Source organism: Chinchilla lanigera, unplaced genomic scaffold (assembly GCF_000276665.1).
Source record: "Chinchilla lanigera isolate Chin_1 unplaced genomic scaffold, ChiLan1.0 scaffold00047, whole genome shotgun sequence".
NCBI lineage: Eukaryota > Metazoa > Chordata > Mammalia > Rodentia > Chinchillidae > Chinchilla > Chinchilla lanigera.
The window spans coordinates 10,610,629-10,623,529 of record NW_004955448.1 but is presented as its reverse complement, the minus strand read 5'-3'; the positions used below and the strand labels follow the sequence as shown (position 1 = coordinate 10,623,529).

Genomic DNA, 12,901 nt, shown 5'->3' with positions numbered 1-12,901 from the left:
TCTATGTGTATGTGTATGTCTATGTCTATGTCTATGTCTGTCTATGTGTATGTGTATGTCTATGTCAATGTCTATGTGTATGTCTATGTGTATGTCTATGTGTATGTCTATGTCTGTGTCTGTCTATGTCTATGTTGATGTCTATGTCTATGTCTATGTGTATGTTCATGTCTATGTCTGTCTATGTGTATGTCTATGTCTGTCTATGTCTATATCTGTCTACGTCTATGTCTGTCTGTGTCTATGTCTATGTCTATGTCTGTCTGTGTCTATGTCTATGTCTCTGTCTTTGTCTGTGTCTCTGTCTCTGTCTCCCTTCCCCCCACAGGATGCTGGGCACCTGCTCTGCTGGTGAATGACATCCTAGCTTCTATCTGGTCTTCTTTGAAAAAGGTTTGCCCAAGAAAATAATGGATTGGATGGGCTCTTGGTAATTGGTTAAATTTTTTGTGGGGGAGAACACATAAATATTGTTATCTCTGGGCCTCTTGCTTGTGGTAGTTAACACTTTGGATATGCTTTTTAAAAACATATTTAAAGAATCCATAAATTATAGCCAAAGGGAAGAAAATAAATCTGATTTTTTTACAGTGCTCATATATCTTCTTTGTACTATTATTTACAAGTCACTTTTTTGTTTTTGTTTTTGTGTTTCACAATGCTGGGGATCAGACAAGGGCCTTGCACCTACCAGGAAAGGGCTGTACCACTGACCCACATCCCAAGCCCACAAGTGACTTTTTAAAGCATCTTATTCCATGCTTGTTATCACCATGGCTCTGTGGGTGACAACTGGCTTTGAGTTCAGTACTCCAGTGCTTGCTTTGGTCCTCCGTTACTGGGCTCCTGCTTCCCTCTGCCTAGTAGCTGAGCCTATAAGCACACATGTACCACCATCCACAGTGAGTATAGACCAGGTAAAGTAGGTCACCCAGGGCCCTCCATGTTGAGACAACCCACATGTCCCCCTTATTCATTCACTATGAGAGTGAGTAGAGTATCCCTTCCCCCCAGGGTTGAATGGTTCCTCGCCAGAGCATCTTTCTTGACAGGGGACTTTTCCTCACATCATGGTGCTTACGGGGTCACATGCTTTCATGGATTTAGGGGGAGTTTCCTCCCCTGCCTTTCCATGTGGAAGCACATTTCACTCCACTCTCTAAAGAGGCCACTCTATTTGCTGATGTTTGAATGTGTCCTCCTGAGAATGGCGGTTCCGGGCAGTTGGATGGTGGCACGGTCACGTTGTGCAAGTCCTTCTTGGGGTGAAGTAGCACGCTGCTTGCCGAAGGCTTGATTCCGGCTGAGGAGCTAGGGATTCACTGCTGGGACTGTGGGCTTCCAGGTGACAGCAGTCCTTGGCCTCCCTGCCCACATAGAATGGTTGGGAGAGTTCTGCTAATGGCTCTCCAGCTGCTCACATCAACTGGAGACCCTGGTGAATTCTGGGCATATCACACCCTATGTTCCTGCTGCTTATTAGCTGGGTCCTTCAGCTGCACCCCAGACCTTAGGTGGGTTGAAGTCAAGTTTGTTCCCACCCTGGTGGACATCCCTATTAGGATCCCTGGGGTCAGCCGGCCATCCATATTCTGCTCGAGTTCATTAGTACTGCTTGCTCTAACGTCTGGCACAAGTTTGATTTTCAGATAGGATGATGCTCCTTACATTTGTAGCAGGATCTTCTTCTTAACAAGTTTGGAAATCTAAAAGACGGTTCTACTGATGAGAACTGCTATAGGGATGGGTTAATCTGGTTTGTTTGTTCGTTTTTTTAAACTTTACTTTAAGCCATTTGTGCAAGGAATCTAACCTGGAACCTATACTAGAAACGATTCAAAAGAAGGGCTTCCTTGGAGGTGTTCATTGAGGGAGAGGGGTTTTGAGGAGTTACTAGGAGCCCTGCTGGACGCCTAACTTGCTTTGTCATAGGCAGTGTGGAAACCAGCAAGTGAAGGATTGCTTGAGTGTCTTGAAACTGTTGCCCAATAGTGTGTTTCTAAGACTTCTGCACCCTAACAGGAAGGAAAACACTTTTCAGTTCACAAGTGTGGTGTTTTGGTAGCACGTTTTGTTTTGTTTGTGTGTGTGTTTTATTTTTGTAGCCCTCGGGATTGAAACCATTGTACATGCAAGGCAAGACTACCGCTGAGCTACACTCCCAGCCCAACACATTTTTTGTGTTGCAAGCACACAACTTTAGATGTTGAAATTATTTTCACTTAATTAAGAGGCTTATATATTTTGGAAACTTTTCTTATTACAAACATGCATAGTTGTTTTGAAGCAAACAGGCAAGCATATGGAGTTTTAATTTACTAACCTTTTTTGGTAATTAGAAATAATTTCCTTTTAAGCTATTGAAGTCTTTCCTGTTTACATTTTGATTAGGAAAAGAAATGAAAAACGTGGGAGCCTATTATGGCTTCCTTTCTCTCTTCTATTTCTGAGGGCCAAGGGCTGGAAACAAAAATGTAAGTGACACAACACATCCCAGATTTGTAGCTCTCCCAGTGTAATGAGGTGAGTACTGGAACCTAAGTCATTCTGATGATGTGTGCATGGTTATGGTGAAAATATCCCTTGACTTACAGTGATCTTATTTTTTTTTTAATTTTTAAAATTTTAAACACAAGAGAATGAAACATATTAACAAACACACATTTAGAAAAGAACACAAAAACAATACAAACAATACAGATTTTCAGACAAGGTGATAGGAAATTAACAATGGCGGCTGTATTATACAGTGATCTTAGTATGAGAGGCAAAGCCTGCATTGTGGGGAACTGGCCACCTGGGTATGCGGTTGCAAATCAGCCTCTGCTATCTACTCGCCAGGCGACTTTGCATGGCCTTCTGCCTTGGGCTCCTTTTCTATCTGTGGTAAACACAGGAAAACTTATCTAGGATACACAAAGCCATGGCTACCGTATTTTCTCAAAAAGATTCCATGGATATATTCTCTAATATTATATTGATGTCATCATTCTTCTCTCTGTCATTTTGTTTTGGTGGTACCTAGGATGGAACCCAGGGCCTTGCAGCTGTGAGGCAAATACTCCCACTGAGCTACATCCTGAGCCTTACGTTTATATTTTTAATATCATGTATAAAGATACACAGATAAGATCAAAGTATTTTTATGCTCGTTTGTGCGAAATACATTCCAACCCAAAAGTTAATACACATTCAATTAAAAAAACGCTTTGCAGTAGGTTCTCACTCTGCTGCCCAGGCTGGCCCTAGGTTACTGGGCTCCTGCTTCCCTCTGCCGAGTAGCTGAGCCTATAAGCACACATGTACCACCATCCACAGATTAAAAAATTAATTCAAAATATTTCAGGTACCTACAATTCAATTTTTGCAAAATGTGGCTGGAGCTTTTCGTTATTTTAAAAATTGTATGCGCTGTGGCTTAAGCCAGTGTTACGGTAACTGGAACCAAATGTTTACTGCAGCTGAGTGGCTCTCAGTGACACAGGCGAGAGGATGCATGGTGGCCTTCCGAGCTGGCCCCCCACAGAGCTGTTTGCTTCCCTTTCTGTCCCTGTTTGCTTTCCTCCTTGGTGTGTCTAGAGCCCTTCTGCATGCCCTGATTTTCCGTTACTGTCTTTCCCTATGTGGCCAAAGCAGCACTGTTCTCTGTCCCCAAAGCTCTGCGCCCTGGGGAGTGGCTGCAGCTGAAGGTTTTGTTTCACTGCCTGAAGTCATTCTTAGATTAGAGAGAGACACTTTCGCAGCTTTTCTTTTCTAATGAAGTAGTTTATTAGTCAAACGAATCTCTAAAGAGCTGTGACAGAGCAACATTTCTAGGGAGGATTCAGTCTTTATAAATTACACGGTTCCCTGCTTTTTGGTCCTACTTTGAGGACCCTGGCTTCTGGAACTTTCCCTTGCCCCAGGAGCCGCATGTGCTGACCCCACTCAGTAGACTGAGTGCAGTGGGGGACAGCAAGCCAAGGGCATCAAGCCAAGAACCTAAGACTCCTGACACACTGACCTGAGCTCCGGGTGGGCACCAGCCCTACTGTGGGGCCTAATCCTCGCAACGGTGTCGTGAAGGTCGCTCCACTGTCTCAGAATCCCACAGAAGGAAACAGCAGCAAAGAGAGTTTTAAGCAACCTGGCAGGATTGCCAAGGACAAAGACTAATGATAGTGTTTCAGATTCTCCAGCATTTTTGTTCACTGACTGTGCCAGGTGCAGGGCTCTGCAGAAGTCACTCCATTTAACTCACTCCGCTCCTTCCAGGCAGGTTCTACTATTATTTATCATCTTTCCCAGAAAAGAACTCAGGGAGGAAGCCATTAATCCACCTGGTCATGCCACACAGTTGGCGAAGTGCAGGCTTGGGCCTAAAAGAAAGAAGTAGTGGGGCACTGGCCACGTGATAAGGAATTAGTCGTGAAGACGTCTTTTGGGCCGTTCATGCTCTGAAGTGTACTTTATGGTGATTTCGAGAACCAAAGTAGCACCAGGTCCCTTTGTGTGGACCGAGTCTATGGAGGGGGCCAGCCCTTTGCCCTTCTTGTTTCTACACCCACAGTAGCCGGGGCCATCTGAGGAAGTCGACAGCCACAGGGCTCTTCCGGGGCCAGTGCTCCAGAACCTCCGGCCACGCTGGAGAGTACAGAAGCCCTTGTCTAGGAAACACCGGCAGCTCATTCGGGCTCTGGAGGAATCACTCAGGGAGGAGATGTGCTGGGCTTGGCATCAGGTGACGTGTCTGTGTGATGGAGTGGCCAGTGGGTGACAAGCTGAGCGGTGAGCGAGTGTGCCCCGTGGGAATCCTGGGACTGCTGGCTCCCAGGGACGAGGACAGGACCTGGTGGGGAGGAGCCGCGGGAAATGTTCAGGATCGTGTGCCCTTTTCCGTTCAGGAGCAATAGGATTATCAAAGTACTAAAATAACGTGGCATTTGGTAGAGAGAATCTCTTTAAAATTTACATTGTTTAGAGAATTGGAAAGGTGGGATTTAATGTTTAGCTCATACAGAAGAGATCTCTCTCTTCTTTTTGTTTCCAGGAATCGAACTCAGGACCTTGCACTTGCCAGGCAGCAGAAATCTCTTAAGTCAGGAAGCATCTACTATTCTCTAAGTTCTACTATTCTACTATTCTCTAAGTCAGGAAGTCATATATGTGGAAGAAAATTATACATGTGGTTCAGGCAAATGTTCTATACAATTTTAGACAAATTGAGAGCTTTTCTGTTTATAATGAAAAGAGAACTCCCTCCTGAGTTTATAAAAATCAGAATAATTTAAGAAGTCCTCTTGGTGATATTTTTTCCAAGAGAAGAATATTATGATTATTTGTCTAAAATACTCTGTGTCATAGGCCTGTGGTTAACATTTGTGTGTAGTGTACCTTTAGACTTAGACGCTGAATAGAAATTAAAAAGCAAACTCTCAGAAACCACAGCTCACTGGTCACCTCACTATTGAAGCCCCTTTAATCTTACCAGATTCCTTCTAAAATTGGGATTAAGGGAACCGGGAAATGGGCGAGGACTTTGTGGTCATCTTTGAAGTCATTTTGTTTAAATTTCATCACAGTTTTTAGTTTTCCCAAAATGTGTATTCTAACACGGAAACATCCCAAACACACAAGAATTATTTTCATTCCATTGCTTTATTATTCACCATTTACAAGATAAGTTTCATATGCATAGGATAAAAATAATTTAATAAATATAATATAAATAAATATAAATTAGTTCATATGATTTTATGAATACAAAATATATCAATAAATATTTTTAAATAAACGATGCTTGAGTGTGTCTACGAACACTGGCACGGAAATAGCTTATCAATTCTGCTCTTCTTTTAAAGGGAAAGAAATAAATTCGGGAAGGACATTTTCTCTCAGTAGCAATTTGCTTATAAAAACTTAAAAAAACTTTCCAGTAATAAATACTAAAATGTAAATGTGAAAGTCACCTGATTAAACGGATTGTGTAGACATAGTACCACCACCTTTCAAATGGGGCACACTATTATAATAGAAGCAAGAGGATTCTTGCAGGAGCTTAAGTATGACCAAGTCTCTCTTTCTCCCTCCCCAGTTCCTAACCCCCAGCTTATTAAAATTTCTTTGGGCCAAATTTTATAAAAGTGACACCGAGGTCGGGAGGGACCTCAGCCCTTTAGGAAGAACTCAGGTAGCTCATCATTCTGTCAATGGTCACCGCACGAATTCTGAAAGCATGAAGAAGTATGCAGAGCTTCACTTTAGTTTTATAAAAATCTGGGTCTTCAAGGGAAGGTTTTTGTGGCACAGTCTCACTGTTGACATTCAGGGCCTAGAAGAGCAAATAGGGAGCACAGCATACATAGTATTCAAGAAGAAAACATTCACCTGTGAAAAGGAGTGAAGCCAATCTATGCCTTGGAGCCGCCACCCAGTCCCTCATTACGCTCCCAAAGCCAGCCCAGATCTCATCCCAGCCAGGTGGGCAGGCAGAATCTGAGACAGAGAGCACGCATCTCTCAGGATGTGCATCCTCAGTGAGCTCTGAAAAGACCCTTAAAGTGGCTTAGAAAATTGTCAGCAGAGTTGTGTTTTAGAAAGGACCAATTCTGTCAAGATGACATCTGCTGCAATATCTAATTAATTTTTTATACGTTACATTAAGAAGTCCCAGTCCTGCTGGGGATGTAGCTCAGGGGCACGGCACCTGCCTGGCAAGTACGAGTTCCTGGGTTTGATTCTCAGTAAAAAAAAAAGCCCCAGTACTCTTTAGAACAGAGGTTATGGATTGCGACTAATCAGAGCCTTCTATCAGCGATAGACCCATCTGCTGTAGAAACATCTGTGTAAGAGAAATAAACCTTGCAATGGACTTTCCCAAGTTTAGCTTTTGATTTGAGAACATATTATATGTGTGGTTTGAATGATGATCAGTGCTATCACTTGCTTATCACAAAAAGCCTAAAAGAAAGGTAGGGTATACAAAGCCATCCCATTTTAGAAAGGAGCAAACTGAGGCACAGTGGGGTTCACGGACATGGATATAGTTGCCTGGTTACTGGGAAAATTGATTCCACTGCCAAAATCCCCTGAGTTATTGTCCTAAAAATGAAATAGCAACTTCTCAACCACAAGTCTCTGCATGGTAAGATTCTTTGAAACTTGCATGAAGTTCACTGCCTTTCAAACAGGTAAGAGGTACGGTGTGAGTGTGCATGCATGCACACACACACACACACACATACACACACAAATAAAATCACGAAATAAAAAAATCAGCTACTTTTCAGACTGATTTCTGCCACCATATTTTCATCCTATGCCTCAGGTACCAAGCCATTCATCCTATTTCTTATCCGCCTATTTGTATGTTCTGCACTAGTGCATTATGCTATATTGGCCCAGAAAATTGCACAGCAAGTTCCTGCATGAATGTCCCAGATGACAGTCCATTCTTTTATTGTGTTCACCCTTTGGTTCAAAATGTGTCATAGTGAGGCCGGAGCCCAGCCTTTTTTCCTCTAGCAATATTTGCTGCCCTCTAGAGGTGAGTGATAAGACAAATGCAGCAGGATCCTTTGGAAGGGGACTCTGCCTCTCACAAGTGATTTAACCCTCTTCTGTTTCAGTTTGCTCCTCTGCAGAGACTTCATGTGGTTGTTTGGGAGATGACAGAAGAAAATGCATGAAATTATCTGCAAAGAGCCTAATGCACACCTGTGGTCAACAAGTGAAGGATGGCTTTTTATGGTCCTGCCCACATTTGTGCTTCCTGTAGAGGGCGCCCTCTCTTCAGCGTCTTTCAAAGGGGGATGTTCACGCTTCTCCTAATCCAGGGAGGAGTAATTTTCTTCCCCTTCATCAAGGACCCGGGATGGCTACCTTCAGCATGAAAAGGTGCTCTCACTAATAGGATGAGGTCTTACCTGCATCAGCTCATCAATAGCTGAAAGCATGTTTGGATCTAGAAAGATCGGCCTCTGAGGATCCATCAAAAGCTTTGCATTCACGTCCTTGAACTCCAGCTGGTAGAGCTTCAAGTCCTCATAGATACTATTCAGGCACAGCACCTGAATGACATGGCAAAATAGAACAGAAACCATTGATATGGACTAAAAACGTTACCCTCCATTGTATTTGAGGAAAGAATGATGTTTCTCACCATCATAAAAGAGGTCTTTCTGGAAGTCAGGCAACTCCCATTCTAGAGAAAGAATAAACGGACATCAATAACTTGAATCCATCACATGGGAGGAAACCTTTAGTTTTTTTACTTACAGTTCTGAGAGAAGGCTGTCCAGAAGCCAGGCAGTTCTCATTCTAGAGAAAAAAAGCACATATCAAAGTTGTTAATTCTTTAACAATTTTAAAATATAACACAAGTAGACATACACAAAGGAAATATTAAAAAGCTTTCTTATGTTTGTGAAAAAACAAAATTTCATAACCAAATAATTAGAGAATAACAATAGCTAATACACTGTGCATTATAATCTTAAAAGAATGGCCCAAATGCTACTCAGAGTACAAGCTATAGACAAAAGACTCTTACAAAGAAAAAACAAATGGATAAAAGCACAAAACTTTCTCTTCAGCGAACTAAGAGAAACTAGTAGTATAAATGTAATAAATTAGCATATATATTCTTTTTTGTTTGTTTTTTTGATTTTTCCAGTATGGGGAATCAAACTCACGACCTTGCGCTTGCCAGGCAGGCGCTGTGCTGCTGAGCTAAATCCCCAGCCCCAATTAGCATATATATTCTTAATATAAATCTTTCTGATGTTTCATCTCTAACAAAATTAAGGCAAAAATATATAATGTACAAGTCATCATTTCAAGTATCGTTAAGTGCATAATTTAGAGATTTTAAGTATATTCATATTGTTGTGCCAGAAAACTATCTGTTTTTTATAGTTCTTTTTCAAAATCTAACTTTTTTTTTTGAGATAGGATCTTGCTACAAGTCCAGACTTGCCTGGAATTCACTGTGGAGCCCAGGCTGGCCTGAACTTGTGATAACCCTCTTGTCTCAGCTGCACGAATGCTGTTATTACAAGTGTGTGCTATCACACCTGGCTTTCAAAATCTAATTTCTGATGGGCACAAGAAACATGCAAATTTTTGACAGCTGAGGTCTGGTGCACAGCTCTTCATTTTATTGTGTCCTTTGGAAAGAAAGGACATATACCTTGACTAGCTCCAGGGGCACACAGGCCTTCACCGTGCTGGTTTTGTCTTTTGTGATATCTTCATGATCGATCTCTTCAGGACTGCAGGAGTAAGATTTTAGCGTTTGTCCGGCCTATTAAAAAAAAAAAACAAACATGATGAGAAGCTCAGTTGTTACTACTAATAAAAATGCCTGATTTGAACTGGCTGCTCTGAACCTCAGTGTCCTTGACCTGTAGGAAATTTGGGATCTTCATAAGGTAAAATAGGTCACTTACATTCTCTTGCTCCCTCTTCCGTCCCTTAGCTTAGGGCATGTTCCTCTGGTTAACATCTTTTTCCATTATATAAGCATTGTAAGTCATCCCAACAGGTGGTGCTAATCAGCAGCTACACCACACTGTGACACTTGCTTCTGGTGAAGCCATTTATTCTTTTGCCAAAGTGCCTCTGTTCTATGAATATATTTCTCAAGTATGACTTCTAAAGGGGAACGGTTAAGGTCACAGTTTGATGGCTATAACAAACAAGCAAACGACTAGCTGAGATTTAATTTGCAGTATCAACACATGCAATACACATACAGAGATGTCATCTTCCTGGCATGCCGGCAGGCACTGTTGGACAGAATTATGCAAAGCATTTTAAGGTGTCAGTGACTTTCTGTTTGAAGCTTGAGATTAGTTTTCCAGTCAACAAGCCTGATGTGTGTCAGGCTCTCTGGTACTAAGGACTCAACAAAGAAGAAGGCTGTGTTATGCTCTGCTGGACTCCAAGTGTAGCTGTGAGAACAAGCATGTGCCTGAACACTTGTCAGCTGCTGAGAAGTAAGGGTATTAAGACTCTAGGAGAGGGGGCTGGGGATTTAGCTCAGCGGCAAGGTGCCTGCCTGGCAAGCGCAAGGTCATGAGTTCGATTCCTGGTGCCAGGAGAAAAACAAAAACCAAACAAACAAATAAAAAGACTCTAGGAGCCCCCAGAGCGGGAAGCAAAGGGTTCACTGGAGATCAGCCGCTTGCAGGAAGAAGACTAGAGAGTTATGGGCAGAGGAGGCAGGTTTCAGGCTGAGGGAACTGCGTGAGTCATGAGCCAAGGCCTGAAACAGCAGAACATATTTGGGCCCAAGCAGTACAATCCCTCTCTGTGGTAGGCAGTCTAATGCCCTCACCTCTATAGGTGTCCACTTCCCCACCCCTGGAGCCTGGGAATAGGTTATGTAACGTGACAAAGCTGGAATGGAAGTGCAGGTGACCTTCAAGTTGCTAATCAGCCAGCTTTATGGCAGAGACTATCCCGGGATCCAGGTAGGCCCGGTGCAACCCTCAGGGTCGTTTTGGATGGAGAGGGAGGCCCAAGAGCTAGTCAGGGTGATCAGCAGGAAGAAGAAACGCGCACTCCTCCCTGGCTTATATTTTCTTCTGTGGTGCTGGGAATGGAACCTAGGGCCTCATGCATGCCAGGCAAGCACTGTAACAGTGAGCTAAACCCCAGTGCTGGCTTTAAAAGGTACAAGGGAGCCTGAATCCAGGATGCAGCAGCTTCCAGAATCTGGAAGGGGCCGGGTCGCACATTCTCGCATTCTCTCAAAGGAATGCAAGACCTGCAGGCGCTCTGATTTTAGCCCAATGGGTCTTACCTTGGACTTCTGACCCCAGCTGTAAGATAATACATTGTTTTAAAAAGCCACTAAATTTGTGGTAATCTATAACAGCAGCAACAGAAAATGCACACACTGTTCTTTAAGTGTCTGGTGGTCCTGGGCAACCACTATTTAGGGGGATTAGAGAGAGAGAATATGAGGACCCTTTGTGGTCCTTCAGATCTTTTCAAAGAAAGCTGAAAATTTAGATTCTTGTGTGAACGTTCTAATTTTTGACGGCATCCAACTCAAATATTAAAATAAAATAAAAACAATAGGAGTCACAGCCTACAAATCTGTGCGCCTGTGAATCTCACGCATCTGCCACGTCTGTTTTGCACAGCAGCTGGTTAGCCTGGAAAATTGACAAAGTCATGGTATAAAACACCAAACTGAATTCTGAAATGTTCTGACCTTCAGCACCACCCCCGGGACTGCAGGAGTCAGCTTTATCACATCCGGCATCTACTTAAATTGGAGCACCTACATCTTATCAGTATTGAATCTTTCTCCAGGAAACAAAGCACTTATCTCTGTCGGTTTCATTTGCTGAGGCTCCTTCTTAATTAAGATCGATTGAACCATGAGGTGCAATTGTCAGTCCATTATGAAAGATTAGAAGGAAAGAAGAAAGGAGTTCTTTAAGGAGGCCTTTTGGCCTTGAACTTATTATAAAATTTTCAAGATTTACCAGAGAGCAGAAAGGTAAAAGGATCTTTTTGTGGGGGGTGGGGAAGGGTGGTGCTGGTGGAGGAACCCAGGTTCTCAGACGTAGTTAAGCAAACAGTTTATCACTGAGCCTCCCATCCCTAGGACATTGATTAAAACACTCGTCTTTGCTATGTCTTGTGCAGTAAAAGCAAGAGCTAATTGGAGCAGTTTAACCAAAAAGGAATAGAATTTAGTTTGCATTAAAATACGAAATATGGGACAGAAAAAAAGAATGATGTAAAGAAAATTGGACAACTCTTCTCTAAAAAGTACAGGCTGGACACACAGTCAGAGCTCTCCCTGAGATGTGCGGCCCTGACACTGAACTTTGTCCCCACATCGGATACTGGCAAACAGTGGAAGGGACAATCTAAATCAGCTGTGTAGCTCGGATAGCACAGACAGTGCATCTAATCACTGTTTTCTGGATCAACACCCAATGTCAGAAAATCAGCGTGCGCCCGACAAAATTCCACCCACGTTCGCAGGCTGCGGAGAACACTAAATATCTACTTTCCTCTCTGTAGAACCGGCCAAAGTGAATGCCGTTTTAATTTATTCCCACCCTTGCTGTCTCTGGGGACACAGTTTCATTGAGACTCTAGTTAATAGTGAAGCCGTTTGTAAAGTTCGCCGCCGCCTCCTGACAGCTACTCCTGAATTACACTTCCCTGCAGTTCCTTCGGGTACCGGTGTGGCGTCAGGGACGTTGTTCGGGCAGAGGGCTGTGAGGTGCGAGGACACCGCACTCACCGTCCGAAGCGCGCTGCTCACGGCCCGCAGCAGGCTTTGGGAGTGGTTCCGGCACTGGAGCGCTTCTGCGACCGGTGCGGCTCTGGGGAGGCTCCTGGCCAAACCGAGGCGCGCCAGGAGAGCAAGGCTGGCCAGGAGGAGGAAGCCTGGGGGAGATCGGGCGGGCTGAGCGGCTTGTCGGTGGGCTGCGGCGCTGCTGCCTTCCAGCCTCTGGTCCCCGGGCCGACCCCCTCCGGCCCCGCTGCCCCGTCCCCGGGCCGACCCCCTCCGGCCCCGCTGCCCCGTCCCCGGGCCGACCCCCCTCCGGCGCGCCCCGCACCTCCCTTCACACGAGGGACGAGGTCGAGACAGCGGCGCTCTGTGCGGGGCGCCCGGGGTGACCGGGGAGGGGGTGGACTCGGCGCGCCCCCGGGGAAAGCCTTCGCTTCCGGACGGGGAAACTGAGGCCAGGCAGTTGCGGGACTGGCCGAGCCTCAGGCCACCGCGCTCTGAAAGCCGCGGAGCGACGCCGCCGGTCTGGAGCGGGCTTGATCGGCCTCCTTCCCCTGCGGCGCCGGGCTGGGCCTCACTTTCCCGCGCGCGCAGTGGCATCAGGACGCGGGCGCGCCGTTCCGAGGCGGACAGAGCGGCGCCGCTCCCGCTCCCCGG

General features: G+C 44.7%; 1 protein-coding gene across 1 annotated transcript; it reads right to left on the bottom strand.

Annotated features, from left to right (window-relative positions):
• Positions 1 to 5,618: 5,618 nt before the first annotated feature.
• Positions 5,619 to 12,399, bottom strand: Il12a (interleukin 12A; the record flags this gene model as incomplete). The annotated part of the gene is given in 6 exon segments (XM_005393161.2): positions 5,619 to 6,310; positions 7,905 to 8,048; positions 8,141 to 8,182; positions 8,257 to 8,298; positions 9,170 to 9,283; positions 12,254 to 12,399. Coding segments are annotated over 6 exon segments (644 nt in total), but the record flags the coding sequence as incomplete, so codon positions are not given.
• Between the last annotated feature and the right edge of the window lie 502 nt (positions 12,400 to 12,901).